We start from the raw sequence: 22,255 nt of genomic DNA, 5'->3' as shown, positions 1-22,255 counted from the left end.
CGATTTTTGAATTATTATTTCTATATTAAATAATTTACCATGTATCATTATGACACATGTTTGCACCTTTTTTTCTTGTTGAGATGAAATCATCGTTAATGATGATGTAGCCTCATGCGAATATAAGATTTGTTAAACTCCCTACCTAATTTCAGCAAACACCTAAGTTAGTTAGTATGGACATCACATTTTATTTGCAGAAATTTGAGACTGAATCCCAAAAACTTTCTTTAATTCTAGCCAGTAAAATGTTGGATTGTCAAGGACTTGCACTCTGATTACTTCACTAATTCAAATACTTGTATAAAACTACCGTTTCATTCGTCTCTGTACATTTAAATGTAAGTCTAGTCACTAGACTAAAATTAAGACCAAATAGATGTAACTTTTGGGACTCCATTTCGAATATCTATATTTCATTCTAGATGGTAAGTATTATTGATTGCTAGCTTATTTTTATTCTTTTGGTCAATATTTTTTTTGGTCAAGATTATTTTAGTCAATATATGATTAAGCTACTTTATATGAGTCAAATGGAAAAATAATTATGAAATGACACATGTGTACAATATAAATAAGAGCCTAACATGCCAATGTCAATCAACACCAACACATTTTATGAAGCTTCAAAAGATAACATTTGTGAGTTGAGCATCATGAATCTTCGATATGTTGTGCTTCTTATTTTTGTTCTCTTGGCCTCTACGACTGTGAGAAATCAAGCTACCTTGGGGGTTTGGAATCCTATCAAAAATATTAACGATCCATATGTGACCGAAATCGCTAACTACGCTGTTGACGAGCATGACAAACGAACTGGTTTGAACCTAAAGTTGGAGAAAGTCATCAGCGGTGAGACAAAGATTGTTGATGGGATAATCTATTGCCTCAACATTACAGCTACCGACAATTCTGCTTCTAGCAAATATAATATTGCTGTGTTGGATAAGTTATCACAACACTTTAGGAACCTGACTTCCTTTGTGCCTATTAGTGATTAAATGATTAAAATGATGATAATTCTACGTCATTATAGTATTATTCACATGTAAACTTAATATTAATATATAAATAAAAAATAATGTTTTAGACATTATAATAGATTTTGGATCTAAATCAAATATTATCTATCTATGTATATCTTTTCTTACGGTTATAATTTTCTAGAAAGTTCATATGAATGTTTGCATTTGGATTTTTATTGAATAAATAACTGAAATTAAAAAACAAAAGGGGAAATAAATTAAGAAGAAAAAAGACAATATATTTGACTTTAGCCTTGTCGTTTGTCATGGCTTAAGAAAATAAACGCAGACATACAATGTGTAAATAGTTTTCAGACAATTTATTTTATCATTGTCGCAATGGTGCCGTCAATTTTTATGAAATTACTTACTTATTTTAATAATTTTTAGTGAAGGACGATTTTTTCTGCATTTGTTCTTAATAACAAATTTAATATATAAATATTTATTCATATATAACCATTAATCATATTAGTTTTATATATAAATAATTTATATTGAAAATAATAGAATTATATGGCTTAAAAAATAGATTATTTAACCGTGTAATTTTTTTTAAAAGGCTTAAATATATTTTTTGCGATTATTCTTTTAGAGAATAACACTTTTTTTTTAAAAGGCTTAAATATATATACTCTCTTTTATCTAAAGTTTTTATTTGTCATGTATATTCCATATGGGAGCTAATCATAAGCCCGACGATTGATGAGGATATTCCAATCTTGAGCGTGAGACTAGAAGAAAAGGACAAATGATAGATGAGACGATCTTCACAAGTTGTGGAAGTAAGAAAAAGAATGAGAATCAACAAAGCAAATCCCAAATATCTTTAAATAAGCATGAGATGGTTGTTAGTGCATGTGGAATAAATTAGCTGAAATCTCTTTTCTCTCGTGGATCATTTTGGATTGATATTTTATGTTATCTATCAGTTTAAAATCTTTCACCATTGCTATTGATTGTACTTGATCTTGGTTTCAATACTTATTAATAGTAGCTTTTACTAAATTCTCTATGCCAGAATTGTAGGATGGAATTTCGTGGTATATAGTTTATGATATCCATAAACAACCACGGTTGTACTTATATTAAATTTATTTTAGTATTTCAGTTTTTACAACTTGAAAGATTGTACCCAAAAAAATGTAACAAAAACACTTGACAGATAATCGTTGTATTAATATTATTTTGCGTTAAATGTATTTTTGGTCCCTTACTTTATTTCAACTAAGGTTTTACGTTCCACATTTTTAAATTGATCGTTTTCTCCTTGTTTTGCAACATTTAGGGTTTTCCATCCTTTTTAATTTAAGAGGTTCTTTATATGGATGTTGCTAATGCGTGTCCTAAGGGCACATGTTAAGAAATTGAAAAGTTGAATTTTGCCATTAAAAAATATAACAATTTGACTTTTGAAAAAGTTAAATACACGATTTTTGAATTATTATTTCTATATTAAATAATTTACCATGTATCATTATGACACATGTTTGCACCTTTTTTTCTTGTTGAGATGAAATCATCGTTAATGATGATGTAGCCTCATGCGAATATAAGATTTGTTAAACTCCCTACCTAATTTCAGCAAACACCTAAGTTAGTTAGTATGGACATCACATTTTATTTGCAGAAATTTGAGACTGAATCCCAAAAACTTTCTTTAATTCTAGCCAGTAAAATGTTGGATTGTCAAGGACTTGCACTCTGATTACTTCACTAATTCAAATACTTGTATAAAACTACCGTTTCATTCGTCTCTGTACATTTAAATGTAAGTCTAGTCACTAGACTAAAATTAAGACCAAATAGATGTAACTTTTGGGACTCCATTTCGAATATCTATATTTCATTCTAGATGGTAAGTATTATTGATTGCTAGCTTATTTTTATTCTTTTGGTCAATATTTTTTTTGGTCAAGATTATTTTAGTCAATATATGATTAAGCTACTTTATATGAGTCAAATGGAAAAATAATTATGAAATGACACATGTGTACAATATAAATAAGAGCCTAACATGCCAATGTCAATCAACACCAACACATTTTGTGAAGCTTCAAAAGATAACATTTGTGAGTTGAGCATCATGAATCTTCGATATGTTGTGCTTCTTATTTTTGTTCTCTTGGCCTCTACGACTGTGAGAAATCAAGCTACCTTGGGGGTTTGGAATCCTATCAAAAATATTAACGATCCATATGTGACCGAAATCGCTAACTACGCTGTTGACGAGCATGACAAACGAACTGGTTTGAACCTAAAGTTGGAGAAAGTCATCAGCGGTGAGACAAAGATTGTTGATGGGATAATCTATTGCCTCAACATTACAGCTACCGACAATTCTGCTTCTAGCAAATATAATATTGCTGTGTTGGATAAGTTATCACAACACTTTAGGAACCTGACTTCCTTTGTGCCTATTAGTGATTAAATGATTAAAATGATGATAATTCTACGTCATTATAGTATTATTCACATGTAAACTTAATATTAATATATAAATAAAAAATAATGTTTTAGACATTATAATAGATTTTGGATCTAAATCAAATATTATCTATCTATGTATATCTTTTCTTACGGTTATAATTTTCTAGAAAGTTCATATGAATGTTTGCATTTGGATTTTTATTGAATAAATAACTGAAATTAAAAAACAAAAGGGGAAATAAATTAAGAAGAAAAAAGACAATATATTTGACTTTAGCCTTGTCGTTTGTCATGGCTTAAGAAAATAAACGCAGACATACAATGTGTAAATAGTTTTCAGACAATTTATTTTATCATTGTCGCAATGGTGCCGTCAATTTTTATGAAATTACTTACTTATTTTAATAATTTTTAGTGAAGGACGATTTTTTCTGCATTTGTTCTTAATAACAAATTTAATATATAAATATTTATTCATATATAACCATTAATCATATTAGTTTTATATATAAATAATTTATATTGAAAATAATAGAATTATATGGCTTAAAAAATAGATTATTTAACCGTGTAATTTTTTTTAAAAGGCTTAAATATATTTTTTGCGATTATTCTTTTAGAGAATAACACTTTTTTTTTTAAAAGGCTTAAATATATATACTCTCTTTTATCTAAAGTTTTTATTTGTCATGTATATTCCATATGGGAGCTAATCATAAGCCCGACGATTGATGAGGATATTCCAATCTTGAGCGTGAGACTAGAAGAAAAGGACAAATGATAGATGAGACGATCTTCACAAGTTGTGGAAGTAAGAAAAAGAATGAGAATCAACAAAGCAAATCCCAAATATCTTTAAATAAGCATGAGATGGTTGTTAGTGCATGTGGAATAAATTAGCTGAAATCTCTTTTCTCTCGTGGATCATTTTGGATTGATATTTTATGTTATCTATCAGTTTAAAATCTTTCACCATTGCTATTGATTGTACTTGATCTTGGTTTCAATACTTATTAATAGTAGCTTTTACTAAATTCTCTATGCCAGAATTGTAGGATGGAATTTCGTGGTATATAGTTTATGATATCCATAAACAACCACGGTTGTACTTATATTAAATTTATTTTAGTATTTCAGTTTTTACAACTTGAAAGATTGTACCCAAAAAAATGTAACAAAAACACTTGACAGATAATCGTTGTATTAATATTATTTTGCGTTAAATGTATTTTTGGTCCCTTACTTTATTTCAACTAAGGTTTTACGTTCCACATTTTTAAATTGATCGTTTTCTCCTTGTTTTGCAACATTTAGGGTTTTCCATCCTTTTTAATTTAAGAGGTTCTTTATATGGATGTTGCTAATGCGTGTCCTAAGGGCACATGTTAAGAAATTGAAAAGTTGAATTTTGCCATTAAAAAATATAACAATTTGACTTTTGAAAAAGTTAAATACACGATTTTTGAATTATTATTTCTATATTAAATAATTTACCATGTATCATTATGACACATGTTTGCACCTTTTTTTCTTGTTGAGATGAAATCATCGTTAATGATGATGTAGCCTCATGCGAATATAAGATTTGTTAAACTCCCTACCTAATTTCAGCAAACACCTAAGTTAGTTAGTATGGACATCACATTTTATTTGCAGAAATTTGAGACTGAATCCCAAAAACTTTCTTTAATTCTAGCCAGTAAAATGTTGGATTGTCAAGGACTTGCACTCTGATTACTTCACTAATTCAAATACTTGTATAAAACTACCGTTTCATTCGTCTCTGTACATTTAAATGTAAGTCTAGTCACTAGACTAAAATTAAGACCAAATAGATGTAACTTTTGGGACTCCATTTCGAATATCTATATTTCATTCTAGATGGTAAGTATTATTGATTGCTAGCTTATTTTTATTCTTTTGGTCAATATTTTTTTTGGTCAAGATTATTTTAGTCAATATATGATTAAGCTACTTTATATGAGTCAAATGGAAAAATAATTATGAAATGACACATGTGTACAATATAAATAAGAGCCTAACATGCCAATGTCAATCAACACCAACACATTTTGTGAAGCTTCAAAAGATAACATTTGTGAGTTGAGCATCATGAATCTTCGATATGTTGTGCTTCTTATTTTTGTTCTCTTGGCCTCTACGACTGTGAGAAATCAAGCTACCTTGGGGGTTTGGAATCCTATCAAAAATATTAACGATCCATATGTGACCGAAATCGCTAACTACGCTGTTGACGAGCATGACAAACGAACTGGTTTGAACCTAAAGTTGGAGAAAGTCATCAGCGGTGAGACAAAGATTGTTGATGGGATAATCTATTGCCTCAACATTACAGCTACCGACAATTCTGCTTCTAGCAAATATAATATTGCTGTGTTGGATAAGTTATCACAACACTTTAGGAACCTGACTTCCTTTGTGCCTATTAGTGATTAAATGATTAAAATGATGATAATTCTACGTCATTATAGTATTATTCACATGTAAACTTAATATTAATATATAAATAAAAAATAATGTTTTAGACATTATAATAGATTTTGGATCTAAATCAAATATTATCTATCTATGTATATCTTTTCTTACGGTTATAATTTTCTAGAAAGTTCATATGAATGTTTGCATTTGGATTTTTATTGAATAAATAACTGAAATTAAAAAACAAAAGGGGAAATAAATTAAGAAGAAAAAAGACAATATATTTGACTTTAGCCTTGTCGTTTGTCATGGCTTAAGAAAATAAACGCAGACATACAATGTGTAAATAGTTTTCAGACAATTTATTTTATCATTGTCGCAATGGTGCCGTCAATTTTTATGAAATTACTTACTTATTTTAATAATTTTTAGTGAAGGACGATTTTTTCTGCATTTGTTCTTAATAACAAATTTAATATATAAATATTTATTCATATATAACCATTAATCATATTAGTTTTATATATAAATAATTTATATTGAAAATAATAGAATTATATGGCTTAAAAAATAGATTATTTAACCGTGTAATTTTTTTTAAAAGGCTTAAATATATTTTTTGCGATTATTCTTTTAGAGAATAACACTTTTTTTTTTAAAAGGCTTAAATATATATACTCTCTTTTATCTAAAGTTTTTATTTGTCATGTATATTCCATATGGGAGCTAATCATAAGCCCGACGATTGATGAGGATATTCCAATCTTGAGCGTGAGACTAGAAGAAAAGGACAAATGATAGATGAGACGATCTTCACAAGTTGTGGAAGTAAGAAAAAGAATGAGAATCAACAAAGCAAATCCCAAATATCTTTAAATAAGCATGAGATGGTTGTTAGTGCATGTGGAATAAATTAGCTGAAATCTCTTTTCTCTCGTGGATCATTTTGGATTGATATTTTATGTTATCTATCAGTTTGAAATCTTTCACCATTGCTATTGATTGTACTTGATCTTGGTTTCAATACTTATTAATAGTAGCTTTTACTAAATTCTCTATGCCAGAATTGTAGGATGGAATTTCGTGGTATATAGTTTATGATATCCATAAACAACCACGGTTGTACTTATATTAAATTTATTTTAGTATTTCAGTTTTTACAACTTGAAAGATTGTACCCAAAAAAATGTAACAAAAACACTTGACAGATAATCGTTGTATTAATATTATTTTGCGTTAAATGTATTTTTGGTCCCTTACTTTATTTCAACTAAGGTTTTACGTTCCACATTTTTAAATTGATCGTTTTCTCCTTGTTTTGCAACATTTAGGGTTTTCCATCCTTTTTAATTTAAGAGGTTCTTTATATGGATGTTGCTAATGCGTGTCCTAAGGGCACATGTTAAGAAATTGAAAAGTTGAATTTTGCCATTAAAAAATATAACAATTTGACTTTTGAAAAAGTTAAATACACGATTTTTGAATTATTATTTCTATATTAAATAATTTACCATGTATCATTATGACACATGTTTGCACCTTTTTTTCTTGTTGAGATGAAATCATCGTTAATGATGATGTAGCCTCATGCGAATATAAGATTTGTTAAACTCCCTACCTAATTTCAGCAAACACCTAAGTTAGTTAGTATGGACATCACATTTTATTTGCAGAAATTTGAGACTGAATCCCAAAAACTTTCTTTAATTCTAGCCAGTAAAATGTTGGATTGTCAAGGACTTGCACTCTGATTACTTCACTAATTCAAATACTTGTATAAAACTACCGTTTCATTCGTCTCTGTACATTTAAATGTAAGTCTAGTCACTAGACTAAAATTAAGACCAAATAGATGTAACTTTTGGGACTCCATTTCGAATATCTATATTTCATTCTAGATGGTAAGTATTATTGATTGCTAGCTTATTTTTATTCTTTTGGTCAATATTTTTTTTGGTCAAGATTATTTTAGTCAATATATGATTAAGCTACTTTATATGAGTCAAATGGAAAAATAATTATGAAATGACACATGTGTACAATATAAATAAGAGCCCAACATGCCAATGTCAATCAACACCAACACATTTTGTGAAGCTTCAAAAGATAACATTTGTGAGTTGAGCATCATGAATCTTCGATATGTTGTGCTTCTTATTTTTGTTCTCTTGGCCTCTACGACTGTGAGAAATCAAGCTACCTTGGGGGTTTGGAATCCTATCAAAAATATTAACGATCCATATGTGACCGAAATCGCTAACTACGCTGTTGACGAGCATGACAAACGAACTGGTTTGAACCTAAAGTTGGAGAAAGTCATCAGCGGTGAGACAAAGATTGTTGATGGGATAATCTATTGCCTCAACATTACAGCTACCGACAATTCTGCTTCTAGCAAATATAATATTGCTGTGTTGGATAAGTTATCACAACACTTTAGGAACCTGACTTCCTTTGTGCCTATTAGTGATTAAATGATTAAAATGATGATAATTCTACGTCATTATAGTATTATTCACATGTAAACTTAATATTAATATATAAATAAAAAATAATGTTTTAGACATTATAATAGATTTTGGATCTAAATCAAATATTATCTATCTATGTATATCTTTTCTTACGGTTATAATTTTCTAGAAAGTTCATATGAATGTTTGCATTTGGATTTTTATTGAATAAATAACTGAAATTAAAAAACAAAAGGGGAAATAAATTAAGAAGAAAAAAGACAATATATTTGACTTTAGCCTTGTCGTTTGTCATGGCTTAAGAAAATAAACGCAGACATACAATGTGTAAATAGTTTTTAGACAATTTATTTTATCATTGTCGCAATGGTGCCGTCAATTTTTATGAAATTACTTACTTATTTTAATAATTTTTAGTGAAGGACGATTTTTTCTGCATTTGTTCTTAATAACAAATTTAATATATAAATATTTATTCATATATAACCATTAATCATATTAGTTTTATATATAAATAATTTATATTGAAAATAATAGAATTATATGGCTTAAAAAATAGATTATTTAACCGTGTAATTTTTTTTAAAAGGCTTAAATATATTTTTTGCGATTATTCTTTTAGAGAATAACACTTTTTTTTAAAAGGCTTAAATATATATACTCTCTTTTATCTAAAGTTTTTATTTGTCATGTATATTCCATATGGGAGCTAATCATAAGCCCGACGATTGATGAGGATATTCCAATCTTGAGCGTGAGACTAGAAGAAAAGGACAAATGATAGATGAGACGATCTTCACAAGTTGTGGAAGTAAGAAAAAGAATGAGAATCAACAAAGCAAATCCCAAATATCTTTAAATAAGCATGAGATGGTTGTTAGTGCATGTGGAATAAATTAGCTGAAATCTCTTTTCTCTCGTGGATCATTTTGGATTGATATTTTATGTTATCTATCAGTTTGAAATCTTTCACCATTGCTATTGATTGTACTTGATCTTGGTTTCAATACTTATTAATAGTAGCTTTTACTAAATTCTCTATGCCAGAATTGTAGGATGGAATTTCGTGGTATATAGTTTATGATATCCATAAACAACCACGGTTGTACTTATATTAAATTTATTTTAGTATTTCAGTTTTTACAACTTGAAAGATTGTACCCAAAAAAATGTAACAAAAACACTTGACAGATAATCGTTGTATTAATATTATTTTGCGTTAAATGTATTTTTGGTCCCTTACTTTATTTCAACTAAGGTTTTACGTTCCACATTTTTAAATTGATCGTTTTCTCCTTGTTTTGCAACATTTAGGGTTTTCCATCCTTTTTAATTTAAGAGGTTCTTTATATGGATGTTGCTAATGCGTGTCCTAAGGGCACATGTTAAGAAATTGAAAAGTTGAATTTTGCCATTAAAAAATATAACAATTTGACTTTTGAAAAAGTTAAATACACGATTTTTGAATTATTATTTCTATATTAAATAATTTACCATGTATCATTATGACACATGTTTGCACCTTTTTTTCTTGTTGAGATGAAATCATCGTTAATGATGATGTAGCCTCATGCGAATATAAGATTTGTTAAACTCCCTACCTAATTTCAGCAAACACCTAAGTTAGTTAGTATGGACATCACATTTTATTTGCAGAAATTTGAGACTGAATCCCAAAAACTTTCTTTAATTCTAGCCAGTAAAATGTTGGATTGTCAAGGACTTGCACTCTGATTACTTCACTAATTCAAATACTTGTATAAAACTACCGTTTCATTCGTCTCTGTACATTTAAATGTAAGTCTAGTCACTAGACTAAAATTAAGACCAAATAGATGTAACTTTTGGGACTCCATTTCGAATATCTATATTTCATTCTAGATGGTAAGTATTATTGATTGCTAGCTTATTTTTATTCTTTTGGTCAATATTTTTTTTGGTCAAGATTATTTTAGTCAATATATGATTAAGCTACTTTATATGAGTCAAATGGAAAAATAATTATGAAATGACACATGTGTACAATATAAATAAGAGCCCAACATGCCAATGTCAATCAACACCAACACATTTTGTGAAGCTTCAAAAGATAACATTTGTGAGTTGAGCATCATGAATCTTCGATATGTTGTGCTTCTTATTTTTGTTCTCTTGGCCTCTACGACTGTGAGAAATCAAGCTACCTTGGGGGTTTGGAATCCTATCAAAAATATTAACGATCCATATGTGACCGAAATCGCTAACTACGCTGTTGACGAGCATGACAAACGAACTGGTTTGAACCTAAAGTTGGAGAAAGTCATCAGCGGTGAGACAAAGATTGTTGATGGGATAATCTATTGCCTCAACATTACAGCTACCGACAATTCTGCTTCTAGCAAATATAATATTGCTGTGTTGGATAAGTTATCACAACACTTTAGGAACCTGACTTCCTTTGTGCCTATTAGTGATTAAATGATTAAAATGATGATAATTCTACGTCATTATAGTATTATTCACATGTAAACTTAATATTAATATATAAATAAAAAATAATGTTTTAGACATTATAATAGATTTTGGATCTAAATCAAATATTATCTATCTATGTATATCTTTTCTTACGGTTATAATTTTCTAGAAAGTTCATATGAATGTTTGCATTTGGATTTTTATTGAATAAATAACTGAAATTAAAAAACAAAAGGGGAAATAAATTAAGAAGAAAAAAGACAATATATTTGACTTTAGCCTTGTCGTTTGTCATGGCTTAAGAAAATAAACGCAGACATACAATGTGTAAATAGTTTTTAGACAATTTATTTTATCATTGTCGCAATGGTGCCGTCAATTTTTATGAAATTACTTACTTATTTTAATAATTTTTAGTGAAGGACGATTTTTTCTGCATTTGTTCTTAATAACAAATTTAATATATAAATATTTATTCATATATAACCATTAATCATATTAGTTTTATATATAAATAATTTATATTGAAAATAATAGAATTATATGGCTTAAAAAATAGATTATTTAACCGTGTAATTTTTTTTAAAAGGCTTAAATATATTTTTTGCGATTATTCTTTTAGAGAATAACACTTTTTTTTTTTAAAAGGCTTAAATATATATACTCTCTTTTATCTAAAGTTTTTATTTGTCATGTATATTACATATGGGAGCTAATCATAAGCCCGACGATTGATGAGGATATTCCAATCTTGAGCGTGAGACTAGAAGAAAAGGACAAATGATAGATGAGACGATCTTCACAAGTTGTGGAAGTAAGAAAAAGAATGAGAATCAACAAAGCAAATCCCAAATATCTTTAAATAAGCATGAGATGGTTGTTAGTGCATGTGGAATAAATTAGCTGAAATCTCTTTTCTCTCGTGGATCATTTTGGATTGATATTTTATGTTATCTATCAGTTTGAAATCTTTCACCATTGCTATTGATTGTACTTGATCTTGGTTTCAATACTTATTAATAGTAGCTTTTACTAAATTCTCTATGCCAGAATTGTAGGATGGAATTTCGTGGTATATAGTTTATGATATCCATAAACAACCACGGTTGTACTTATATTAAATTTATTTTAGTATTTCAGTTTTTACAACTTGAAAGATTGTACCCAAAAAAATGTAACAAAAACACTTGACAGATAATCGTTGTATTAATATTATTTTGCGTTAAATGTATTTTTGGTCCCTTACTTTATTTAAACTAAGGTTTTACGTTCCACATTTTTAAATTGATCGTTTTCTCCTTGTTTTGCAACATTTAGGGTTTTCCATCCTTTTTAATTTAAGAGGTTCTTTATATGGATGTTGCTAATGCGTGTCCTAACGGCACATGTTAAGAAATTGAAAAGTTGAATTTTGCCATTAAAAAATATAACAATTTGACTTTTGAAAAAGTTAAATACACGATTTTTGAATTATTATTTCTATATTAAATAATTTACCATGTATCATTATGACACATGTTTGCACCTTTTTTTCTTGTTGAGATGAAATCATCGTTAATGATGATGTAGCCTCATGCGAATATAAGATTTGTTAAACTCCCTACCTAATTTCAGCAAACACCTAAGTTAGTTAGTATGGACATCACATTTTATTTGCAGAAATTTGAGACTGAATCCCAAAAACTTTCTTTAATTCTAGCCAGTAAAATGTTGGATTGTCAAGGACTTGCACTCTGATTACTTCACTAATTCAAATACTTGTATAAAACTACCGTTTCATTCGTCTCTGTACATTTAAATGTAAGTCTAGTCACTAGACTAAAATTAAGACCAAATAGATGTAACTTTTGGGACTCCATTTCGAATATCTATATTTCATTCTAGATGGTAAGTATTATTGATTGCTAGCTTATTTTTATTCTTTTGGTCAATATTTTTTTTGGTCAAGATTATTTTAGTCAATATATGATTAAGCTAATTTATATGAGTCAAATGGAAAAATAATTATGAAATGACACATGTGTACAATATAAATAAGAGCCCAACATGCCAATGTCAATCAACACCAACACATTTTGTGAAGCTTCAAAAGATAACATTTGTGAGTTGAGCATCATGAATCTTCGATATGTTGTGCTTCTTATTTTTGTTCTCTTGGCCTCTACGACTGTGAGAAATCAAGCTACCTTGGGGGTTTGGAATCCTATCAAAAATATTAACGATCCATATGTGACCGAAATCGCTAACTACGCTGTTGACGAGCATGACAAACGAACTGGTTTGAACCTAAAGTTGGAGAAAGTCATCAGCGGTGAGACAAAGATTGTTGATGGGATAATCTATTGCCTCAACATTACAGCTACCGACAATTCTGCTTCTAGCAAATATAATATTGCTGTGTTGGATAAGTTATCACAACACTTTAGGAACCTGACTTCCTTTGTGCCTATTAGTGATTAAATGATTAAAATGATGATAATTCTACGTCATTATAGTATTATTCACATGTAAACTTAATATTAATATATAAATAAAAAATAATGTTTTAGACATTATAATAGATTTTGGATCTAAATCAAATATTATCTATCTATGTATATATTTTCTTACGGTTATAATTTTCTAGAAAGTTCATATGAATGTTTGCATTTGGATTTTTATTGAATAAATAACTGAAATTAAAAAACAAAAGGGGAAATAAATTAAGAAGAAAAAAGACAATATATTTGACTTTAGCCTTGTCGTTTGTCATGGCTTAAGAAAATAAACGCAGACATACAATGTGTAAATAGTTTTTAGACAATTTATTTTATCATTGTCGCAATGGTGCCGTCAATTTTTATGAAATTACTTACTTATTTTAATAATTTTTAGTGAAGGACGATTTTTTCTGCATTTGTTCTTAATAACAAATTTAATATATAAATATTTATTCATATATAACCATTAATCATATTAGTTTTATATATAAATAATTTATATTGAAAATAATAGAATTATATGGCTTAAAAAATAGATTATTTAACCGTGTAATTTTTTTTAAAAGGCTTAAATATATTTTTTGCGATTATTCTTTTAGAGAATAACACTTTTTTTTAAAAGGCTTAAATATATATACTCTCTTTTATCTAAAGTTTTTATTTGTCATGTATATTCCATATGGGAGCTAATCATAAGCCCGACGATTGATGAGGATATTCCAATCTTGAGCGTGAGACTAGAAGAAAAGGACAAATGATAGATGAGACGATCTTCACAAGTTGTGGAAGTAAGAAAAAGAATGAGAATCAACAAAGCAAATCCCAAATATCTTTAAATAAGCATGAGATGGTTGTTAGTGCATGTGGAATAAATTAGCTGAAATCTCTTTTCTCTCGTGGATCATTTTGGATTGATATTTTATGTTATCTATCAGTTTGAAATCTTTCACCATTGCTATTGATTGTACTTGATCTTGGTTTCAATACTTATTAATAGTAGCTTTTACTAAATTCTCTATGCCAGAATTGTAGGATGGAATTTCGTGGTATATAGTTTATGATATCCATAAACAACCACGGTTGTACTTATATTAAATTTATTTTAGTATTTCAGTTTTTACAACTTGAAAGATTGTACCCAAAAAAATGTAACAAAAACACTTGACAGATAATCATTGTATTAATATTATTTTGCGTTAAATGTATTTTTGGTCCCTTACTTTATTTAAACTAAGGTTTTACGTTCCACATTTTTAAATTGATCGTTTTGTCCTTGTTTTGCAACATTTAGGGTTTTCCATCCTTTTTAATTTAAGAGGTTCTTTATATGGATGTTGTTAATGCGTGTCCTAAGTGCACATGTTAAGAAATTGAAAAGTTGAATTTTGCCATTAAAAAATATAACAATTTGACTTTTGAAAAAGTTAAGTACACGATTTTTGAATTATTATTTCTATATTAAATAATTTACCATGTATCATTATGACACATGTTTGCACCTTCTTTTCTTGTTGAGATGAAATCATCGTTAATGATGATGTAGCCTCATGCGAATATAAGATTTGTTAAACTCCCTACCTAATTTCAGCAAACACCTAAGTTAGTTAGTATGGACATCACATTTTATTTGCAGAAATTTGAGACTGAATCCCAAAAACTTTCTTTAATTCTAGCCAGTAGAATGTTGGATTGTCAAGGACTTGCACTCTGATTACTTCACTAATTCAAATACTTGTATAAAACTACTGTTTCATTCGTCTCTATACATTTAAATGTAAGTCTAGTCACTAGACTAAAATTAAGACCAAATACATGTAACTTTTGGGACTCCATTTCAAATATCTATATTTCATTCTAGATGGTAAGTATTATTGATTGCTAGCTTATTTTTATTCTTTTGGTCAATATTTTTTTTGGTCAAGATTATTTTAGTCAATATATGATTCAAATGGAAAAGTTATTTTTTGTTAAGCTACTTTATATGAGTCAAATGGAAAAATAATTATGAAATGACACATGTGTACAATATAAATAAGAGCCCAACATGCCAATGTCAATCAACACCAACACATTTTGTGAAGCTTCAAAAGATAACATTTGTGAGTTGAGCATCATGAATCTTCGATATGTTGTGCTTCTTATTTTTGTTCTATTGGCCTCTACGACTGTGAGAAATCAAGCTACCTTGGGGGTTTGGAAACCTATCAAAAATATTAACGATCCATATGTGACCGAAATCGCTAACTATGCTGTTGACGAGCATGACAAACGAACTGGTTTGAACCTAAAGTTGGAGAAAGTCATCAGCGGTGAGACAAAGATTGTTGATGCGATAATCTATTGCCTCAACATTACAGCTACCGACAGTTCTGCTTCTAGCAAATATAATATTGTTGTGTTGGATAAGTTATCACAACACTTTAGGAACCTGACTTCCTTTGTGCCTATTAGTGATTAAATGATTAAAATGATGATAATTCTACGTCATTATAGTATTATTCACATGTAAACTTAATATTAATATATAAATAAAAAATAATGTTTTAGACATTATAATAGATTTTGGATCTAAATCAAATATTATCTATCTATGTATATCTTTTCTTACCGTTATAATTTTCTAGAAAGTTCATATGAATGTTTGCATTTGGATTTTTATTGAATAAATAACTGAAATTAGAAAACAAAAGGGGAAATAAATTAAGAAGAAAAAAGACAATATGTTTGACTTTAACCTTGTCGTTTGTCATGGCTTAAGAAAATAAACGTAGACATACAATATATAAATAGTTTTTAGAAAATTTATTTTATCATTGTCGTCAATGGTGCCGTCAATTTTTTGTGATATTACTTACTTATTTTAATAATTTTTAGTGAAGGACGATTTTTTCTGCATTTGTTCTTAATAACAAAGTTAATATATAAATATTTATTCATATATAACCATTAATCATATTAGTTTTATATATAAATAATTTATATTGAAAATAATAGAATTATATGGCTTAGAAAAATAGATTATTTAACCGTGAAATTTTTTTTAAAAGGCTTAAATATATATACTCTCTTTTATCTAAAGTTTTTATTTGTTATGTATATTCCATATGGGAACTAATCATAAGCCCGACGATTGATGAGGATATTCCAATCTTGAGCGTGAGACTAGAAGAAAAGGATAAATGATAGATGAGACGATCTTCACAAGTTGTGGAAGTAAGAAAAAGAATGAGAATCAACAAAGCAAATCCCAAATATCTTTAAATAAGCATGAGATGGTTGTTAGTGCATGTGGAATAAATTAGCTGAAATATCTTTTCTCTCGTGGATCATTTTGGATCGTTATTTTATGTTATCTATCAGTTTGAAATCTTTCACCATTGCTATTGATTGTACTTGATCTTGTTTTCAATACTTATTAATAGTAGCTTTTACTAAATTCTCTGTGCCAGAATTGTAGGATGGAATTTCGTGGTATATAGTTTATGATATCCATAAACAACTACGGTTGTAGTCTTTCTTATATTAAATTTATTTTAGTATTTCAGTTTTTACAACTTGAAAGATTGTACCCAAAAAAATGTAACAAAAACACTTGACAGATAATCATTGTATTAATATTATTTTGCGTTAAATGTATTTTTGGTCCCTTACTTTATTTAAACTAAGGTTTTACGTTCCACATTTTTAAGTTGATCGTTTTGTCCTTGTTTTGCAACATTTAGGGTTTTCCATCCTTTTTAATTTAAGAGGTTCTTTATATGGATGTTGCTAATGCGTGTCCTAACGGCACATGTTAAGAAATTGAAAAGTTGAATTTCGCCATTAAAAAATATAACAATTTGAATTTTGAAAAAGTTAAATACACGATTTTTGAATTATTATTTCTATATTAAATAATTTACCATGTATTATTATGACACTTGTTTGCACCTTCTTTTCTTGTTGAGATGAAATCATCGTTAATGATGATGTAGCCTCATGCGAATATAAGATTTGATAAACTCCCTACCTAATTTCAGCAAACACCTAACTTAGTTAGTATGACATCACATGTTATTTGCAGAAATTTGAGAATGAATCCCAAAAACTTTCTTTAATTCTAGCCAGTAGAATGTTGGATTGTCAAGGACTTGCACTCCGATCACTTCACTAATTCAAATACTTGTATAAAACTACCGTTTCATTCGTCTCTGTACATTTAAATGTAAGTCTAGTCACTAGACTAAAATTAAGACCAAATACATGTAACTTTTGGGACTCCATTTCGAATATCTATATTTCATTCTAGATGGTAAGTATTATTGATTGCTAGCTTATTTTTATTCTTTTGGTCAATATTTTTTTTGGTCAATATTATTTTAGTCAATATATGATTAAGCTACTTTATATGAGTCAAATGGAAAAATAATTATGAAATGACACAGGTGTACAATATTAATAAGAGCCCAACATGCCAATGTCAATCAACACCAACACATTTTGTGAAGCTTCAAAAGATAACATTTGTGAGTTGAGCATCATGAATCTTCAATATGTTGTGCTTCTTATTTCTGTTCTCTTGGCCTCTACGACTGTGAGAAATCAAGCTACCTTGGGTGTTTGGAATCCTATCAAAAATATTAACGATCCATATGTGACCGAAATCGCTAACTACGCTGTTGACGAGCATGACAAGCGAACTGGTTTGAACTTAAAGTTGGAGAAAGTCATCAACGGTGAGACAAAGATTGTCGATGGGATAATCTATTGTCTCAACATTACAGCTACCGACAGTTCTGCTTCTAGCAAATATAATATTGCTGTGTTGGATAAGTTATCACAACACTTTAGGAACTTGACTTCCTTTGTGCCTATTAGTGATTAAATGATTAAAATGATGTTAATTCTACGTCATTATAGTATTATTCACATGTAAACTTAATATTAATATATAAATAAAAAATAATGTTTTAGACATTATAATAGATTTTGGATCTAAATCAAATATTATCTATCTATGTAAATATAACACCCCACATCGATTTATCTAGAATATGGATAAGAGTATACATAACTGAATCGGGAAACATTAAATTTTCATTACATATTGTCCGAATACATAAATAGGATTACAAAATCCAAGAGATTAATACTAAATTGAGCTAACAACTGAAAACATAAAGAAACTAAATCTTATACAAATATAAGATAACATGACGTCAGCTCAACTAGCATAATCCAAGTATCTGAACTTCATGCTTGCACACCATGATATCTTGATCAACCTGTTTATCTGAAATCAAATAAGTGGGGGATGAGACAGTCACTTCGTCTCAGTGGATTCCTACTACCCAATTACTATTGGTGTCTACACCGGGGCAACTGACGAACTAATAGTTCTTTGATCTTGATAGTCAATCTCTAAACATGATTTACATAACATAATTTCATAACATAATACATAAAGGTGTAACACAAATTATTTATCTTGTTCGTTTTATTCATAACAAAGACACTCTGAGGTGAGCCGGTCTCAGAGGCCTGACATGTCCGTCTGCGATAATAATGTACATCGACACGGCTGAAGCTCACAATCATAACATGATTGGATTCTAACGAATCCCATAACGTGGTACATAAGTAACCACCATAATTGATTGACTTTCTTAACTTAACTTAATAATCCTGATTGTTATCCTACCCATGAATTTCCCTCCCTGGAGTAGCTAACTTGTCCTGATATCCTGATTATCTTAACTTAACGTATACTTAACATTTTAATTAATTATTATACTTGTATTATTCACAGAAAATGTACTAAAAAGGTAGGGGATTCAAAAACGTGAGTTTGTTCATAATTTTAAATTCTACATAGTACTGAGCTGATATTCTCGCCTAGCAAGTACCATTTCGCTTAGCGAGGCTATCAGTTCATTACTTTGTTTTTACAATTTCCATCCGTTTTGCAGAAAATCATTATCACAATCCCTTTACTTATTAGCCATGAACATTACAACATATATCACATAATTAAAACGGAGAGAAGCTTTGGGATTAAGCTCCTCTCATACACAATTCACCCTAATGTTTATGTTATCATGCAAGATTCATAATTTGGGGAAACTAATAGAGCTAAAACTAACTAGAGTTTAAGGCTCTAAGGGAACCCACCTGCAAATACGCTTGAACAATACCATTGTCATTTCCAGAGCTCGCCGATATGCATAATTTCAATCGAAATGCTTCAAACCCGTACCCATACCTTTCTGCAGAATTCTGCATCGGAGTATCAACTTCAAAAATTCATACAGACCTCATCCCTTATTGAAAATTCACAAAACCGGAACCATACCGACCGTAATCGAGTTAGCTATCCATAGAAGCAAACGGAATCTCAAACCGAGTTATAGAGAGGGCGCAGTTAACCTTTAAGTGCAGCACTGTCCAAACACATTTTCTGCAGAAATCCTGTTTCCTATCTTCAACTTTAACATCACCTACATAATGCATTGTAACTCCGAATCCGATAAAATTTGATATGCCAACGAGGGTAAATTCGTTAGCTTTACAGAACTTAAAGAATTAACTCGATTGGAGTTACAGGGAAGGAGTACTTACTGTTTTTCTGAAAGTATATCCAAAAACGAAATTCAACACAATCTCTTTCAAAAGTCACCACTCAAAACTTCAAGCTTCAAACATGAACCCATGACTCCTTGGCTACTATAACTCACATACAAGCTCTCAATTCAAAAGGAATGGAGTACTCATCAGATTTTGGTTGAATAATTAAAAAGGGAAATTACAAGGATTATGTTAAAGAAAAGGAAAAGGTAAGTCTGTTACCTTGTTTACTTATGGCTAGAGAAGTTGCTACCATGATTGCATGTAAGAATCCATGCTTCCTTTCCTTAGTTCAAAGCTTGAATTGAAGAGAATGGTTAGAGTGTGAGGGAGTAGGCGTGAGAGAGAAGAGGGAGTATTGGAATGGATACTGAGAAATCAATTGGATAGAAAATGAGTGATCTTGGAGTGGTTAGGCAATTAAATACTCTTCATGCTCAAATTACCAACTTGTCCTTCAATTACCATTTAACATAAATCACCTTCATATATGAAGCACTTTAATAAACATAAGTCTATAACTCTAACTAATAATTTTCCCTTTTATCAAAGTTGGGATGTTACGGCAAATCTTTTCTTACGGTTATAATTTTCTAGAAAGTTCATAAGAATGTTTGCATTTGGATTTTTATTGAATAAATAACTGAAATTAAAAAACAAAAGGTGAAATAAATTAAGAAGAAAAAAGATAATATGTTTGACTTTAGCCTTGTCGTTTGTCATGGCTTAAAAAATAAACGCAGACATACAATGTGTAAATAGTTTTTAGACAATTTATTTTATCATCGTCGTCAATGGTGCCGTCAATTTTTATGATATTACTTACTTATTTTAATAATTTTTAGTGAAGGACGATTTTTTCTGCATTTGTTGTTAATAACAAAGTTAATATATAAATATTTATTCATATATAACAATTAATCATATTAGTTTTATATATAAATAATTTATATTGAAAATAATAGAATTATATGGCTTAGAAAAATAGATTATTTAACCGTGTAATTTTTTTTAAAAGGCTTAAATATATTTTTTGCGATTATCCTTTTAGAGAATAACACTTTTTTATAAAAGGCTTAAATACATATACTCTCCTTTTATCTAAAGTTTTTATTTGTCATGTATATTCCATATGGGAGCTAATCATAAGCCCGACGATTGATGAGGATATTCCAATTTTGAGCGTGGGACTAGAAGAAAAGGACAAATGATAGATGAGATGATCTTCACAAGTTGTGGAAGTAAGAAAAAGAATGAGAATCAACAAAGCAAATCCCAAATATCTTTAAATAAGCATGAGATGGTTGTTAGTGCATGTGGAATAAATTAGCTTAAATCTCTTTTCTCTCGTGGATCATTTTGGATCGTTATTTTATGTTATCTATCAGTTTGAAATCTTTCACCATTGCTATTGATTGTACTTGATCTTGTTTTCAATACTTATTAATAGTAGCTTTTACTAAATTCTCTGTGCCAGAATTGTAGGATGGAATTTCTTGGTATATAGTTTATGATATCCATAAACAACCATGGTTGTACTTTTTCTTATATTAAATTTATTTTAGTATTTCAGTTTTTACAACTTGAAAGATTGTACCCAAAAAAATGTAACAAAAACACTTGACAGATAATCATTGTATTAATATTATTTTGCGTTAAATGTATTTTTGGTCCCTTACTTTATTTAAACTAAGGTTTTACGTTCCACATTTTTAAATTGATCGTTTTGTCCTTGTTTTGCAACATTTAGGGTTTTCCATCCTTTTTAATTTAAGAGGTTCTTTATATGGATGTTGCTAATGCGTGTCCTAATGGCACATGTTAGGAAATTGAAAAGTTGAATTTTGCCATTAAAAAATATAACAATTTGACTTTTGAAAAAGTTAAATACACGATTTTTGAATTATTATTTCTATATTAAATAATTTACCATGTATCATTATGACACATGTTTGCACCTTCTTTTCTTGTTGAGATGAAATCATCGTTAATGATGATCAGGGTCGGATCTACACACAGTTGAGGGTGTGCAGCTGCACACCCTGAACTTTTAAAATTTGTACATATAATCTTGTATTTTTGTTGTTTGCACACCCTGAAATTTTAAAATTTGTACATATAATCTTGTATTTTTGTTGTTTGCACACCCTGGAATTTTCTTTTTGCACCCATGATTCACTATTGCTATCACAAAGGAATAACAATTGCAGAAAAAGAAGTAACGTATAACAAAAGATGGAAAAAGAAGATGAATGGAAGAAGTCGCTGGAAAAGAAGAAGAGTGGAAGAAGACGAGAAATAAAATGTGACGGCTCCTTTCTTTGAAATTATACAATTAGGGTTTTGTGTGTGT

General features: G+C 29.1%; 8 protein-coding genes and 1 long non-coding RNA gene across 10 annotated transcripts; 8 read left to right on the top strand and 1 right to left on the bottom strand.

The window, feature by feature from the left end:
* The first annotated feature begins 587 nt into the window (after positions 1 to 587).
* LOC123895895 (cysteine proteinase inhibitor 5-like) lies at positions 588 to 1,001 on the top strand. The gene has a single exon (XM_045946364.1). It carries the CDS (start codon positions 588 to 590, stop codon positions 999 to 1,001), a length of 414 nt encoding a protein of 137 aa, XP_045802320.1.
* Positions 1,002 to 3,042: 2,041 nt separating this feature from the next.
* Positions 3,043 to 3,456, top strand: LOC123895894 (cysteine proteinase inhibitor 5-like). The gene has a single exon (XM_045946363.1). The coding sequence runs from the start codon at positions 3,043 to 3,045 to the stop codon at positions 3,454 to 3,456; it is 414 nt and encodes a 137-aa protein (XP_045802319.1).
* A 2,042-nt stretch (positions 3,457 to 5,498) lies between these two features.
* On the top strand, positions 5,499 to 5,912 carry LOC123895893 (cysteine proteinase inhibitor 5-like). The gene has a single exon (XM_045946362.1). It carries the CDS (start codon positions 5,499 to 5,501, stop codon positions 5,910 to 5,912), a length of 414 nt encoding a protein of 137 aa, XP_045802318.1.
* Positions 5,913 to 7,954: 2,042 nt separating this feature from the next.
* LOC123895892 (cysteine proteinase inhibitor 5-like) lies at positions 7,955 to 8,368 on the top strand. Its single transcript, XM_045946361.1, has one exon. It carries the CDS (start codon positions 7,955 to 7,957, stop codon positions 8,366 to 8,368), a length of 414 nt encoding a protein of 137 aa, XP_045802317.1.
* A 2,040-nt stretch (positions 8,369 to 10,408) lies between these two features.
* LOC123895891 (cysteine proteinase inhibitor 5-like) lies at positions 10,409 to 10,822 on the top strand. The gene has a single exon (XM_045946360.1). It carries the CDS (start codon positions 10,409 to 10,411, stop codon positions 10,820 to 10,822), a length of 414 nt encoding a protein of 137 aa, XP_045802316.1.
* Positions 10,823 to 12,865: 2,043 nt separating this feature from the next.
* LOC123895890 (cysteine proteinase inhibitor 5-like) lies at positions 12,866 to 13,279 on the top strand. Its single transcript, XM_045946359.1, has one exon. It carries the CDS (start codon positions 12,866 to 12,868, stop codon positions 13,277 to 13,279), a length of 414 nt encoding a protein of 137 aa, XP_045802315.1.
* Positions 13,280 to 15,343: 2,064 nt separating this feature from the next.
* On the top strand, positions 15,344 to 15,757 carry LOC123895889 (cysteine proteinase inhibitor 5-like). Its single transcript, XM_045946358.1, has one exon. The coding sequence runs from the start codon at positions 15,344 to 15,346 to the stop codon at positions 15,755 to 15,757; it is 414 nt and encodes a 137-aa protein (XP_045802314.1).
* A 2,061-nt stretch (positions 15,758 to 17,818) lies between these two features.
* LOC123897121 (cysteine proteinase inhibitor 5-like) lies at positions 17,819 to 18,163 on the top strand. The gene has a single exon (XM_045947611.1). It carries the CDS (start codon positions 17,819 to 17,821, stop codon positions 18,161 to 18,163), a length of 345 nt encoding a protein of 114 aa, XP_045803567.1.
* Positions 18,164 to 18,335: 172 nt separating this feature from the next.
* On the bottom strand, positions 18,336 to 20,352 carry LOC123897120. 2 transcript variants are annotated; one of them, XR_006804832.1, is made up of 4 exons: positions 20,125 to 20,352; positions 19,635 to 20,021; positions 19,450 to 19,554; positions 18,336 to 18,571 (listed from the first exon to the last, which is right to left on the bottom strand). It is a non-coding gene; the product is annotated as an uncharacterized LOC123897120 (long non-coding RNA). The 2 variants fall into 2 exon arrangements; XR_006804830.1 differs by having other exon boundaries at positions 19,450 to 20,021.
* Between the last annotated feature and the right edge of the window lie 1,903 nt (positions 20,353 to 22,255).

The sequence above is a fragment of the Trifolium pratense genome, linkage group LG7 (assembly GCF_020283565.1).
Source record: "Trifolium pratense cultivar HEN17-A07 linkage group LG7, ARS_RC_1.1, whole genome shotgun sequence".
Taxonomy (NCBI): Eukaryota; Viridiplantae; Streptophyta; class Magnoliopsida; order Fabales; family Fabaceae; genus Trifolium; species Trifolium pratense.
This window is presented reverse-complemented; position numbering and strand designations above follow the sequence as displayed.

Excerpts from the sequence above, each read along its gene's own strand:
- LOC123895892 (XM_045946361.1), top strand. The coding sequence starts at position 7,955 with ATGCCAATGTCAATCAACACCAACACATTTTGTGAAGCTTCAAAAGAT.
- LOC123897121 (XM_045947611.1), top strand. The coding sequence starts at position 17,819 with ATGAATCTTCAATATGTTGTGCTTCTTATTTCTGTTCTCTTGGCCTCT.
- LOC123895895 (XM_045946364.1), top strand. The coding sequence starts at position 588 with ATGCCAATGTCAATCAACACCAACACATTTTATGAAGCTTCAAAAGAT.
- LOC123895890 (XM_045946359.1), top strand. The coding sequence starts at position 12,866 with ATGCCAATGTCAATCAACACCAACACATTTTGTGAAGCTTCAAAAGAT.
- LOC123895891 (XM_045946360.1), top strand. The coding sequence starts at position 10,409 with ATGCCAATGTCAATCAACACCAACACATTTTGTGAAGCTTCAAAAGAT.
- LOC123895893 (XM_045946362.1), top strand. The coding sequence starts at position 5,499 with ATGCCAATGTCAATCAACACCAACACATTTTGTGAAGCTTCAAAAGAT.
- LOC123895889 (XM_045946358.1), top strand. The coding sequence starts at position 15,344 with ATGCCAATGTCAATCAACACCAACACATTTTGTGAAGCTTCAAAAGAT.
- LOC123895894 (XM_045946363.1), top strand. The coding sequence starts at position 3,043 with ATGCCAATGTCAATCAACACCAACACATTTTGTGAAGCTTCAAAAGAT.